General features: G+C 42.2%; 1 protein-coding gene across 1 annotated transcript in view; it reads left to right on the forward strand.

The window, feature by feature from the left end:
• The first annotated feature begins 234 nt into the window (after nt 1-234).
• The window catches only part of LOC149158990 (uncharacterized), a 166,977-nt gene continuing 151,469 nt past the window's right edge, over nt 235-15,742 (forward strand). The window contains exon 1 of the mRNA XM_089434146.1: nt 235-401. Coding sequence (XP_089290272.1) covers nt 245-401 — 157 coding nt within the window. The 5' untranslated portion in view covers nt 235-244. The remainder of the gene's footprint in view (nt 402-15,742) is intronic.

Consider the following 15,742-nt stretch of genomic DNA (forward strand, 5'->3'; position numbering starts at 1 on the left):
TATTGAGTCCGGGTGATTCCAATGTGAGGAAGTTAATATACAATTTCATTCACTTCTTATTCTTCATTTAATGTTGGAATGCGAGGAGAAATTGCTGTCTGGTGTTTCACATATCACCTTTAACAGTATATGGTTTGAATGAATGCTGAGCCCGGGTAACTGCAATGCCGAGGAACTTAGTATACAAAATTTGACTAACTTCGTATTCATTTAATTTTGGATGGCGTGTGACAGAACAACATCTATGGAGAACGATGAAAGAAGTTCTAAGGACCATACGGTGGGAAGCTGGTACTCCGTGCCAGAATTGAGTCTTCGTGATCATAGATTTAGTGTACCTCTCGATTACAAGTCCCCTGCAAGCTCTGTAATATCTGTTTTTGCAAGGGAAGTTGTTGGTGGTATGTTTCATTTTCCTCTCTTTCTTATCAAAAGTTTTGATGTTTATATTTTCAAGTGCTAGGAGAAACATGCCTAGAAATATCAGTTTTTACAAGGAAAGGTGTTGGTGGTATGTTTCATTTTCCTCTCTTGCTTATCAAAAGTTTCGATGTTTATTTTTTCAAGTTATAGGAGAAACATGTCTAGAGGGGCAGCACTGTTAAGATTTGACTTGCTTGGATTACGTGTGAGGGGTAGATATTTTGCCAAATTACTTGTGACCTTGCACCCTGCCTCATCCCTTTCTAAATTCATGCCGTTTGGTCAGGACAAACCACAGTGAAAATGGAATCTTGGTGGATGGATTAACACTTTATCAACCTAACCAGTGAACCAATGCCCTGTAGGCGAAAGTTTCCATGTTTGGATGCTTCATGTATATTATTCAGGTTATTTCAGATCAATGTTCTAAAACTTAGACGGATGTGGCATCGGCTGACGGTCAACTCAGACTGGGCCATGGCTCAGACTGGTTTGAATTAAATGACTGGGTTTATATATATACATATGAGTTGTCTTTAGTGTGACTTTTTGCAAGTTTTTCCGGTCTAATTTGTTTAAAATCCTGTCGGAATTTACTGAATCACAAGCTTGATGGGTAACCTTTACGTAATCGAAGTGCCCTAGGGGTTTTTCAAAGTGTTGAATCCATATATACAGTCAAAAACCCAGTTTAAATAACACAAATCAAGATTGCAGGTCAAATTTTCCCACCGGATTCCGGCACCGGAAAGTCCAAAAAGTTGCACTAAAGACAACTACTATATATATAATGCTTAAATTTTAATGAAAAAATATATTTTAAAGATTCCAAACCTATATATATATATATATATATATATTAATGAAAAAAATACATTTTAAAGATTCCAAACTATTGGAGACAAAATTACAAAGTTTACTCATGCATATATTATGTAAGGGTGAATATATCAAAATGGCACAAAGTGTAATCCATATCAAAAACAAAATACGTAATCAATGATGGTCTAAATGACATCCATGTAAGGGTGAATACATTAAAATAGCACAAAGTATAATACATATAAAAAACAAAATACATAATCAATGATGCTCTAAATGGCCTATGGAGTCCAAAAAACATGCTGCAAGCTATTAGTCTAATGCAAATCACCCATAAACATGATTAAATATCAATCTCATCACCACTGCTAGAAATGGGATCCTTAGCATGAGCTATAAGGTCATCCTCTGGTTCAGAGTCTTCAACCTTGTTGAACTCCTCAAGGACATCTGCAATTGTAGTAGTAGTACTAGTATAAAAGTGAATTGCATGACTAGTGCTTGCCTATGTCATGCTTGTTGCTACGCCTACTGCTACTAGTTTATCTAGATCCAAATCAATCCACCCGAAGTCATCAACATCATAATCAAGATCAAACTCTATTGAGTGAGACGCCTCTACCCATTTTGATGTTGGATAATGTTAGGGTCCTACTCTAACCCCTTTATTAATGTAATAAGCCCAAGGGGCCTCGTAAGGGTCATGATTAGTTAGTTTAATAAATAAAGCCCGTAAGCATTGTAAGTGGTTGACCCACATTATAAAAAGGGACCACAATTGGTTATGGTTAATTTTTCTTAGGGCTATATTGTTCTTTGCTTTGATAATTGCATTTTATTATTTCCATATTTAAATTCACCCCATGGCATCATATCAATATTCATATTTACATCATTATTCAACAACATATGCAACTATGTAGAAAGAACAATATCATCATCAATGCAACAGAACATAAAGGAACAATAGAAGAAAAACATTCACACATAGAGACACCAGGATTGGTCAAAGACCAGGGCAAAACCCACTATGGGGAAAACCCTTTCAAATGATTTTTCTTATTAAATTGTCATTGAATTATTCAACAAAGAGAGAGTACAATGATCCATATCTTTAACCATAAACCTATCTAGAAAAAATCAACTAAACAATATCCATGAGATGAACCCAACCATGCCAATAATCAAAAACCCTGATTCAGGAGCCTGTAATCAACTGTCACTGTGTGCGGTCAACTGGCAAAAACTTCGGCAACTAAAAAACCAAACATTAGATTCTAGTCGCATGGAGGAAGAAACATGCATGTGACTGAGAGCTTCTAGTCGCTACCTTGAGCCTGCAAGTCTACGGCTACAGTCGAAAATTGCCTTTGACAAGCTTGCGATTGTGACCCAAAACCCTAGAAACATGCGCGAGTTTCGGACCCTGTAATCTCGGACTTGTACCAACCAATTTCCATGAACTTGCATCAAACCTGCGCGAACCAAACCAAGGGAGAGGATAGAAGAATGTATCATGATGATGTCCAAATGAGGTTGAGGTCACTTGTATTTATAGCCTTCCAAGGGTGTCCAATTTGCTTTAGAGACAACTGTGAAAATTCCGAGAACCGAAATCCTATTGCAACAACTTGGAAATTATTCTCCTTATTGTTAATTTAATTTAACAATTTATTTATTGTTTGTTACAACAAATACTGAATAAATCACACTGCAACCTACACAAATCAGACTGCAGAAGAATAAACGCTAGAAGAAATGATAGCACACACACATAAAATAACACAATTATTTTTGGACAATTCTATCACTGGAGCAACTGATTTACTTTTCCTACTTATTTCATCATAAGTTATTCATGAAATTACTTCAACAAACATTAAAATAAATACTGCTGCAGATATCACACTATAATACAGAAACAAACATATGCACACATTGACATAGTTATTTTGGACTAATGTCCCCGGAAAAACCCAATGTGGGAAAACCGGTGCAGCAAGGGAGGATTTTATTATTTAGCAAATTTTCTAGTACAACAGGGTGCCAAACTGGCTTACCCACAGATAGTCAAATTTTCCAGCACTTCTTCTGAACCTTGCGTAGGTCCTACTGACCTCTGCGTCAGCCTGAAACCCTTTGCGTCAGCCTACTGAGGCTCTGCGCAACCTCTTTGGCCTTCTGCGTCACTCCTGCAGCGTCTGCGTGGATGACACAGGCCTTGTTGGCTCTACGCAGTCTCTGCTGCCTCTGCGTGGCTTCCTCTGGCCCTGCGTCTGCTTCGGCGTGGCTTCCTCTGGCCCTGCGTCTCCGTACTTGCTGCCTCCTGACTGCTCTCTAGACCACTTGGTCAATTTCTCACAAACCCCGCTCCAGAGATTGAACTGACTGGTCTCCCTCACTGTGTCCTCCAAGTGACCCTCAAGCCTCCTCTTATACTTTTCTTGTTGACAAATCAACGACCGAGATTAAGTCCCTAATCAACGGCTAAGATTATATCTGGATTGATCCATGTCTTTTGGACCATTCTAACACAATTTCATATTAATACACATTAATATTTTATTTTCCCTAAGTTTAGACTTAGGGACTCCATTAAAAATATTAATTATTTTAATATCTCATGAACTGTTTAGAATCTGCTCAAACCCTTTCTGGGTATTGAAGATCTCATGTGCCCCAACCTCTCCACCAAATTTCGTGGCTAGAGCACATCCGATGCTACCCCAAATCAACACTCCCTCTTAGTGAGGACTGTGCTCTAGTAATACTCCTCACTGAGTGTTACCCTGATCATCCGGCATCGGTCCCTGTGCTGATGTTAAGCCTCCTTGCCCAACATCCTCTGCACTGTTGCATCTTGTACTACTACCCATGACTCTGCTACTGCCACTGCTGCATCTATACGACAACTCCCTCTGCATCCGTGCTGCTGCTGGTCCTTTCTCCCAACATTGCATTCGCACTGCAACTCCCTCTGCATCTGTGCTGATGCTGGTCCTTTCTCCCAACACTACATCTGCACTGCAACTCCCTCTTCATTCGTGCTGCTAACACATTACTTCTGAAAGGGGTTCTTTACCATCCCCATCTTTTCCCTGAAGTAGTCAAATTTTGACTTTCCATGGGCCTTGGTGAGGATATCTGCCACTTGTTCTCCTGTAGGAGTGTAGCTCAACTATACAACTCCTCGTTGGACATAGTCTCTGACAAAGTGACATCGGATATCAATATGCTTTGACCTATCATGGAATATTGGATTCTCAGAGAGTTTGATGCAACTCTGATTATCACACATGATCCTAGTCGCCTCCATATTTCTTCCGAATTGGTTTACCAACAATTTTCTAAGCCATATGGCCTCACACGAAGCTGTGCTTAAGGCCATATATTTGGCCTCAGACGAGCTCAGAGCCACAAACTTTTGTTTCCTACTGCACTAGGAGGTCATTCCTGATCCAATGTTGAAACAATACCCAGAGGTACTTTTCTGATCCACTAAACTTCCTGCCCAATCCGCATCAGTAAAACCACTCAACTTGATACCCTTTCCCTTGATGTATAAGAGCCCATAATCAATTGTTCCCTGTAAATACCTGAGAATGTGTTTGGCTGTTGCCCAGTGTGCCCTCTTTGGTTCCACCATGAACTGACTGAGGGTGTTGACAGCGTAGTAAATATCTGGCCTGGTATTGACCAGATACATCAGGGACCCTATGATCTGTCGGTATAGGGTGGGATCGACATCCTTGTCTTCTGATGCATCAGTCTTCTTCCAATTGGTGATCATTGGTGTAGCCATAGGTCTACAGTCTCCCATCTCGAACCTTTTCAGGATTTCTGTAGCATACCTCCCTTGCCCAAGGAAGATTTCTCCTTTCTGCTGCCAAACTTCCATTCCTAGGAAGTAGTGCATTCGTCTCATATCCTTCATATCGAACTGTGGCTAGATTCTTCTTGCAGTCCTCAATGAGTCTGGATGATCCTGTCAGGAAGAGATCATCCACATATAATACTAAGATAAGTGGCTTGTTCTCTACGACCAGATAGTAGAGATTCTGATCCGTGTCACTCTTGACAAACCCAATCTTCTGCAAGTAGCCATCTATTTGACCATACCACGCTCTCTGTGCCTGCTTCAGCCCATACAAGGCTTTCTTCAGTCTGCATACATGAGACTTCTTCTCATGAGTTTCAAAGCCCTCTGGTTGTTCAATGTATACCTCTTCTTCTATTACCCCGTTTAGAAATGCCGTCTTGACATCCATCTGATGGATCTCCCATCCCATCTAGGCTGCAAGAGATATCACGGTCCTAATAGATGTATACCTGGCTACCGGGGCGAAGGTTTCCTCATAGTCAATCCCTTCCTTTTGAGCATACCCCTTAGCCACAAACCTGGCCTTGTATTTTTCAACACTGCCGTCCACAGCATATTTGATCTTGTAGATCCATCTTGAACCTACCACAGATTTGTCTTGAGGCCTTGACACCACCTCCCAGACATCGTTCACCATTATGGAGTTATACTCCTCCACCATTGCATCTAGCCAAACCTGATGCTGAGCTGCCTCCTTGAAACTGGCAGGCTCCCCATCCTGAGCTACTAACGCCTGATACCTGTTTGGTTGTTTCGCTCCCTCTTACTGTGCCTTGGCTCTCTGATGAAGTTCTTTGCATCCCACAGAATCTGGCGAAATTCCCTGCTGGTTCTTCCTCTGCCAGCAGGTGCTTCTGTTCGCTCCTCCTCCTCATCCTGAGAGTCTTCCTAACCTGAGGAAGAATTCTTCACTTCCGTTGGTTGAAGAGGCATAACCAACGGATCCTCTTTCGACTGCTCCTTGGAAGGCATTTCGCGAGATCTTCTGAAAGCTCTGTCCTCCATGAACTTTACATCTCGTCATACTACCACCTTCCTACTCCCTGGAAGATATATTCCTGCTCCCTGGAAGATAGATCAATGGAGGTCATCCTAGTGTTCTCGCTATATCCCACCAAATACCCCTTTTCTGCAGTCTAATCCAGCTTCTTCCTCTTTTCTTCGGGTGTGCGGCAATATGCTAAACTCCCAAATATCTTGAAATGACTGACTTCAGACGTCTTCCCAGTGAAGACTTTCTCTAGACTAATCTTGCCCAATGCCTAATGAGGAGCCCTGTTCTGAACGTAGACAGCTGTGTTGCATGCTTTTGCCCACAGAAATTTTGGCATATCCTGATCATACAACATGGCCCTAACTGCTTCTATAATAGTCCTGTTTTTCCTTTCTGTCACCCCATTCTGCTCCGGATTGTAGGGAGTTGTCCACTCTCTTCTGATGCCCTCCTTAGTGCAATAATCAGTGAAGTCCTTATCGACATACTCTCCACCATTATCCGAGCGCAAGAATTTTATTCTCTTACCAGTCAGATTCTCCACTAGAGCCTTGAACTTCTTGAATTGACAGAAAACTTCATCCTTGGTTTTCAGAAAATAAATTCAAGTTTTCCTCGAGTGGTCATCAATGAATGTAAGGAAATACTTGGCACCGCTGAGAGCTTTGACAGACATAGGCCCGCAGATATCTGAGTGTATCAATCCTAGTACACTCTTGGCCCTGTGTTTGCTCCTAGGAAATGTCGCCTTGTCATACTTTCCTAGAGCGCATCCCCTGCATACATCATCTCGTTCCGTACTCAGATCCGAAACTCCTGTTACAGTGCTCCTGAGAATTCTCAAAGCTCCATGTTGCAAGTGACCCATCCCTCTGTGCCATAGTTCATTCAAGTCCTTGTCCCCATGACTGCTTATTAGTGCCATTCGAGATTCTAGTTGTAATCTATACCACCAATTACTTTTGATCCCGATCTGCACTTTCTTTTTCCAGCTCGGGTGTTTGACTACCTTTTCCTTGATGAAGTAGACGTCATAGCCCTTGCCTTATAGTTGTGACACGGAAAGTAAGTTCATCCCTAATCCTAGTACATGCATCACATTTGTGGCACGGAAACGCTCTCCCAATTCTGTCTGAAAAACTATGGTACCCTTTCCTACTGAAGTACACTTTGCCTTGTTCCCCATGGTGATCTAAAAGTTCATCTTCTCTTCTCGATATTCTGAGAAACACTCCCTAATTCCTGTCATATGCCACGAGGCTCCACTATCTATATACCATACTTCTGATGATGCAACACTAGTCATGCACGCCACTTCTTCTTCCAACCTGGAAGCCAACATAGAGAAATCGAGATCTCTTTCTCTTGTGCAATCTTCTGAAAATCTGCGTGAGTCCGCTGAGGTGGATGCCTCTGCATCGTGGTCTCGACCCATAATTGATTTTCCCTTTCTGTATCTGATTACTTGCATTGATACCATGTGAAAATTCTATCAAAACAACAACTGATTTACTTTTCCTACTTATTTCATCATAAGTTATTCATGAAATTACTTCAACAAACATTAAAATAAATTCTGCTGCAGATATCACATTGTAATGCAGAAACAAACATATGCACACATTGACACAGTTATTTTGGACTAATGTCCCCAGAAAAACCCAATGTGGGAAAACCGGTGCAACAAGGGAGGATTTTATTATTCAACAAATTTTCTAGTACAACAGGGTGCCAAACTAGCTTACCCACAGATAGACAAATTTTCCAGCACTTCTTCTGAACCCAGCGTAGGCCCTACTGACCTCTGTGTCAACCTGAAACCCTATGTGTCAGCCTACTGAGGCTTTGTGCAGCCTGTTTGGCCTTCTGCGTCACTCCTGCAGCCTCTGCGTGGATGACACAGGCCCTGCTAGCTCTGCGCAATCTCTGCTGCCTCTACGTGGCTTCCTCTGGCCCTACGTCTGCCTCTTCTGCCTCTGCACTGATCTCCCGTCTCTCTATTCTGTACTTGCTTCCTCTTGACTACTCTGCAGACCACTGGTTCAATTTATCAGAAAACCCCGCTCCAGGAACTGACTGGTCTCCCTCAGTGTGTCCTCCAGGTGACCCTCAAGCGTCCTCTTATACTTTTCTCGTAACAAATCAACGGCCGAGATTAAGTCCCTAATCAATGGCTAAGATTAGATCTTGCTTGATCCATGTCTTTTGGACCATTCTAACATAGTTTCATATTAATACACATTAATATTTTATTTTCCCTAAGTTTAGACTTATGGACTCCATTAAAAATATTAATTATTTTAATATCTCCTGAACTGTTTATAATTTTCCCAAACCCTTTCTGTGTATTGGAGATCTCATGTGCCCCAACCTCTCCACCAAATTTTGTGGCTAGAGCACATTTGATGCTACCCCAAATCAACACCTCAGATCTGCGCAAACCAAACCAAGGGAGAGGATAGAAGAATGTATCATGATGATGTCCAAATGAGGTTGAGGTCACTTGTATTTATAGCCTTCCAAGGGTGTCCAATTTGCTTTAAAGACGACTGTGAAAATTCCAAGAACCGAAATCCTATTGCAGCAACTTGGAAATTATTCTCCTAATTGTTAATTTAATTTAACAATTTATTTTTTGTTTGCTATAACAAACACTGAATAAATCACACTGCAACCTACACAAATCAAACTACCGAAGAATAAACGCTAGAAGAAATGATAGCACACACACATAAAATAACACAATTACTTTTAGACAAATGTCCCTGGAAAAACCCAACTTGGGAAAACCGGTGCAACAGTGAGGGTTTTATTTTATTATGCAGTAATGAAATCTGAGCACATCTATGGAAGCCCAACGAGCAATCCAAACAACAAGAAAATATGGGCAAAATACTGAAGGGAATTACACTTCTCCCACAAGAAATCTCTGGCTTGACTTTCCCTACCAAAACTCGACCTCTTGGAGCTCCGCGTTAGCCTCTGTGTTGCTCTGTGTAGCTGGCTGAACGACTTGCCTCAGACTGGGCTTTGATAAAGTCGTTCTGTCTTTGGATGCTGAGGAAATTGTCTCTCTGACCCTCTGGGCTTTCTTCCCGACCTTTGGAACTTAGAACAATTTTTCTTCCCTCGAAATCGAACTGCCTGGCTGAAGCAACTGCACTCTCCCTCAGTGCTGCCTCTTTGGGATAACTTGGCTCTCTTGCTCCTGCCTCTCCGGATATCTAAAATCTTTCTTCCAGATCACTGTCCTTGCCCCTCACACTGCTTCGATCTCATTGTCTCTCTCTACGACAACTAACTACTGCTACTTTGGAAATCGATCTGCTCATGAAATCGAATCTCTCGCGTGTCTTCTCCATCACCACATCGACCTCCTCTTATAATCCTTTGTTGGAGCACCAAAGACCAAGATTAAAACATAATCAATGGCTAGGATCATCTTGGAGTCGATTTGTGTGAGTTTCTAGATCATTCACGCCTTGACTCAATTAATTCTGATTAATTAACCAGTTTTCCTAAGTTTAGACTTAGGAAACATTAAAAAAAATAGGTTAATAATCTAATTAAGTCATTTCTATGAGGAATTTCCAGAAACAATTTATGGGTTTTGGAGATCTCGTGTATTCTAGCCTCTCCACAAAATTTCAAGGCTAGAACACATCTGATGCTACAAAAACTAACACTCCTAATTAGCAAGGAATGTGTTCTAGTGCTCTACTGCACATCCTGTCTCTGCATCATCTCCTGCCATGATGCTAATGTCTGGCTACTGTTGCCCACCAACCACTGCACAACTCTGATATTTGTTGCATCTGTGTTGTTGCTGACTCTGCCATACTGCTGCCAACACTGCATCTGCACTACAACTCCCTCTCATCTGTTGTTGCTGCAACTGACAAACATCTTAAATATTGAATCCACTGTGATCAGTATAATGCATCCGTCACCCGAGTCTCTGAATGCTGCTGGTATTTGCACTGTCACTGAAGAATCTGTGTTGCTGTTGACTCTGCACTGCTGCCAACTCTGCACTGCGCTCCCCAACATCTGACTGCTACTAGTCTTTGCAACTGTCACTCCGGCATATGACTACATCAACTGTCACTGATCCATCCTGCTACTGAATTGTCATGTCCCTTCCCAAATAAATTTGTAACAGGTTTTGGTCTCTCCCCAATTTTGTACAAAATTTTGTTAAGTAAAGGACCCAAGCAATTTTGACTTAGGGACTTAGGAGAAATGAAGGTTGGATTAATTTGCTAGTGGAAGGTGGGGGCCACCCACGTGGGAAAATGCATTGGGCAATTCGAATTGCCTTGGAGGGGAAATCGTATGGCTGGTGGAGGGGCCCACATGAGGAAAAGGGAGGCCCATGAAGTTATAAGGAGGAAGAGCTCCTCACTTGGGGATTCATTCATACTTGCACATCGAAATCACTTGACTATTTGCTCGAGCTGCTTAGCTGAGTCAACTGGCTGTTTAGCCACGAATCTCTCAAGCGGGAGATTCAACCTTACCTTCGGGGGACTACGAGTGCCACCCTAGGAAGGCATTTTCAGAGCACCAGGGAAGATTCATAGCCAACACACTCAGCCCACAAACCAATAGTGCGTATTTCTGGGCCAACAGAGAAGGGAACACGCAGTTGTGATCAGAGCTTCATTGGGCCAGCACTTGCCAAAGAAACTTGGAGAGTTGAAGCATATCAGGAGGCCAACCTTGGGGAGGAGTTTTGGAGCAGGTGGGTGTAGCAATTGGGCAGTTCGAAACTCAGCCTTGGAGGACTGCGCAGAGGGCCAAACTGGGCATCACGTGGGCATTGAGGGAGAGAGCCACAACACCGGGATCACATCAGGGAAGGGAGGAAATTCATAAGGGATCACATCTCGGTGATTTGGGGAAGTTTTGGAGAGCTTTCCCAACATCATTCAGACAGGCCGAGTTTGCAAGCTTGAGTAGAAGGACTGGTTCCTTGAGGGTCGAATTTCAGGAATCTGAACTAGGCCAAACCCATCATCACTATGTTGCATCTCATCACGCTTCATTAATCATGACTGTACCCATCACTGTACTGCATTATGTGGCATTGCTGCACCATGTTGCCATCCTGACCTATGTGTTGGCTGCACCTTGCTTGCTTGTTGTCCCTTGCTTGCTTGTTGTCCTTAGCATGCTTGTTGTTGCATGCTAGTTGTCCCTTGCATGCTAGCTTTAACATTGCATGCTTGGTGTATTTGTTGCTAAGTACAATACAACTGTCCCAATGTTAGTTAGCTGTCCCTTGCATGTTGCTCTCCTTCGGAGACAGATGCTCCAGCTGTTTTGGCAGTTCTGGCAGTTCCTATTGTTCCCGACAGTTCTGGCAGTCCCGATAGTTCTGGCTTTTCCCGCAATTCCGGCATTTCCGGCTTTTCTAGCTTTTCCGGCCTTTCTGGCAGTTCCGGCTTTTTTGGCATTTCCAGATTTTCCGGCTTTTTCGGTAGTTCTAGCTTTTCCGGCTTTTCTGGCAGTTCTGGCAGTTCCGGCTTTTCTGGCATTTATGGTTTTTCCAGCTTTTTTGGCAGTTCCGGCTTTTTCGGTTGTTTTGTCTTTTCCGGCTTTTATGGCAGTTTTGACTTTTTGGCTTTTCTGGCAGTTCCGACTTTACGGGCATTTCCGACTTTTCTAGCAGTTCCAGCTTTTCCGGCTTTTTCGGTAGTTCCGGCGTTTCCAACAATTCCGACTTTTCCTGCTTTTCCTGCAGTTCCGGTTTTTCCGACTTTTCTGGCAGTTCCGGCTTTCTGCCCTCTGGATCAGGGCAATGTTATTCCTTAGGATCTATCCTCCTACTAAAACCCAAAGACAAGTAGAGAGAGGAAGAGATCCCAAGTGTGTTGAAATGACTTGAAGGCCATCTCTATTTATACTAAAACGTTGAGCACATGTGGGGTTTATTTGGTTGCTGGCCGACCTTGACGAATTGTCTTATAACGCAAATAAATTCATAACTCCATGAATACTTATCGGAATCGGATGATCTTTAGATCAATCCTACAACTCTCGATGAGAGGTATCCAAGAAAAATATCAGCTGCCATAAATAAGATGACCCACATGGAGTTTGGCCCTAGTTTCCAATTTTAGCAAACACCCTCGTCCTTGGCCTTGCCCTGATAGATACTGTTCTGACTACAATACCCCACCATCTCCACTCTGCAACTTACCCATAACCTCCTAAACCCCAACAAACTGAAGGTTAGAGCTCCTAGGCTCTGCGCAATCCCGACACCAGCAAATCAACTTCCTCAACCAACTGTGTCACCCCTCTTGGCCTCTGCGTGGCTCTACGTGAGCCTGTTTTTGCCTTCCTCAGCCTCTGCGCTGCCTCTTCTTGGCTCAATCTTGATGACGCAGGCGCTGCGTCACCCCTTCCTTGCTGCTACTTTGCTAGGAACAACTTTTGTCACTCGGGACAATTGTTTTCTGCTGCTGCTACTCTGCTCGGATGATGTCCTCATTTCTCTTGTGATCTGCAACGACGCTTCGATACCATGTTGGAATATCTAAGTCTAACCCATTAGAAACCCTTCATGTACTTTCTGATGTATTCCTACCGACTTGTTCCATTAATTAACAAGTTATTTACCATGTAAATACTGGAAATAAATACAAGTGCATGCTCAACATATTACAGATCATCAACTGAAGGAAACATGAACAAGCACACGAGTGACATCGTTGTTTTTGGACTAATGTCCTCGGAAAAACCCAATGCGGGAAAACCGGTGCAACTATCTGAGGGTTTGATTTATTAAGCAGTTTCAGAATATAATCTGGGTGCCAAATCCGGCTCACCCATCAGAGAAAAATTTCGGCAGTAGTACCTCTCTACTTGGAAGCAGATATTCTGGCCGAAACACCGGATAAACACTCCGGCAGCTCCATAGCTCCAATCTGCCCCACGAAACCCCAGTGCCAGCCTTTAGGGACTGCGTCAGCCTCTCTTTGGCCCAACGTTAGCCCAATATCACTCTGGCTCTGCCCGCGTCAGCCTCTGGAGGCACTGTGTCAGTCCTCTGGCCCTCTGAGGCACTGCGCATCTCCTAGCTGCCTCTGTGTGAACCCTTGGCTGCTTCTGCGTCCCTCTCTCCGGCTACTGCATTGATCCTCCTAGTGCTATCTCTGCCTCTCTGCTTCTGTATTCGCTGCCCCTCAGCTCCAACTCTGATCACTTTCAACTTTCTCAGCAAACCCAGCCCCAGAAAGTCGAAATCTTGATCTCTTGGTGTATTCTCCAAGTGACCCTCAAGCCTCCTCTTATACTTTTCTCGTTGACAAATCAACAACCGAGATTAAGTCCTCAATCAACGGATAATATTATATCTGGCTTGATCCATGACTTTTGGACCCTTCTAACACAGTTTTATATTAATTCACATTAATATTTTATTTTTCCTAAGTTTAGACTTAGGGACTCCATTAAAAATATTAATTATTTTAATATCTCCCAAACTGTTTAGAATCTACCCAAACCATTTTTGGGTATTGGAGATCTCATGTGACTTAGCCTCTCCACCAATTTTCGTGGATAGAGCACATCCGATGCTACCCGAAATCAACACTGCCGAATATTTTTCTCTGTCGGGTGAGCCAGTTTGGCACCCAGTTGTACTCAAGGATATACTGCATAATAAATAACCCTCAGAATTGCTCCACCAGTTTTCCCAAGTTGGGATTTTCCAGGGACAAGTTGTCCAAAAATAACGGTGTCACTTGTGTGTTTGCTATTCTTTCAGCTGTTGATCTGTAGATGGTTTAGACTGTATTGTGTTTATTTCAATGTTTATAAGTTTAAATAACTTGTTCGTAATTAACAAGTAGGAGAAATAAACCAAAAGAATACAGATAAAATTTCTAATGGGTAAGGCTTAGAAATTTCAACAAGTGGATCTATTGATCCCCACTCCCTTAGCCATCTAATCTCTTAATTACCAAGAGATTCCTCATGCTTGTGCACTTGCTGTGGGGAGAAATCTTTGTTATTATTATTAGTAATATATGGTAAAATTTACTGTCTTTTCTATTTCTAGTTCTTATTCAAAAACATAAATTTATATTTTCCTTAAAGCTAACTTGTATTTTTAACTTAAAGTCCACTTGTTTTCTTTCTTTATTTATTTTTTAAATTATTTCTTAATGTAACATTATCTAATGGTACATGACAACATCTCCCCCATATTGGGCTGTACAGCGTCTCTCAGCACAATAGTGTAACATTGTCTCATGCTACGTGACAACATCTCCCCTACAGAGGGATGTGGAGCCCCTTGTGGCACAATATACCAAATCTGAAAATTTACTTTTACAGCAGTTATAATGGCAATAATACAACAAATATAGCAGCAGAAAAACAACACTTAATTTCTTCAATGATGATTTAAAGTCACTCGACAAATTTTACCTTTTATTTATGTCAAATCATCAAGAGATATATAGCTGCAAATAACAATATATGGACAACATAGATGGCTGTAAATCAAATTTGGAAATTGTACAAGTTTTGGACAGCTAGAAACTTTATTAATATGCTCAAAATGAAGTTCATGTACATATCATTGCTTTCTCTCAAGTCTAGTACAAACTACTAGATCTCGAAAACCCTAGCTGGGGAAATAATGAAAATTCTAGCTCAACCAAGGAGCTCCAACATTTAAGAATCACTCCAACAAGTCTTGCAAGGGAAGATGCCCTCTTCTCTTCTTCCTTTTCACAAAATATACCCTAGGGTTTTATTACAACCCAAATCTCAAACCTTCAAGGGATCATCCCTAACCCTAGAGTTCCAAGATGCTCCAAGATACTCAAAGATAAAACAACCCTAACAACTTGAGAGATGGAGAGAGAGGGAGAGAACAAATGAAGACCAAGAGATACAGAGAAGATTAGTGTCCATTCCTCAAGATCACTTCTCTACAAAACAATGAAATATATGATAAGAAAATGATATGAATGAGAATTACTCCTTCCCCTCTATATATATGAGAGGTAAGGGTGTCAAACAATACAATGTGGGTTCAAGTCTTACAAGTGACCTGCAATAAGCTCATGTAGGCCTACACAAGTGAAGTGCTCCTCTCCAAACCACACTTGTCACACTACAAGGTGTTGTTGTAAACAATAAGGACTCCAAGATGATATAGCTACAAAATGGTATGTCCACTCCCGTCTATCACAAGCTTCCATGGACTCCATTGATCCTCCTAAACCATGCAATCTATCTGTTAGGTGCCTTTGCAAGAACACTATCACTGCCTAGGCATCCCCTGGCCAGCATGAATCTAGGCTACCCCATGCTATCTATGGCTTGATACCCTCCTCTAGGATGCACTATGCTCCTACTTCCCAAGTAGGGCATTCTCTAGGCAAGTGAACCTTTCCATGTGGCCATCATGAAGGACGTCCCCAAAGTTGTCAAGAGAACTCCAATGCCCTAAGGAAGAATACCAAGTCAACACCAACTCCAATGCCCTATGGAAGAATACCAAGCCAACACAAATAGAACCCAAGCCATCATTGAGCAAGTTGTCACCATTGTCTAATTCCATCATGGACCATCTCCCATGTCCCAATCCATCTCAGACC

Source organism: Pinus tabuliformis, chromosome 5_2, assembly GCF_031772625.1.
Source record: "Pinus tabuliformis cultivar Carrire ecotype Pingquan chromosome 5_2, CPIR1, whole genome shotgun sequence".
Classification (NCBI taxonomy): domain Eukaryota; kingdom Viridiplantae; phylum Streptophyta; class Pinopsida; order Pinales; family Pinaceae; genus Pinus; species Pinus tabuliformis.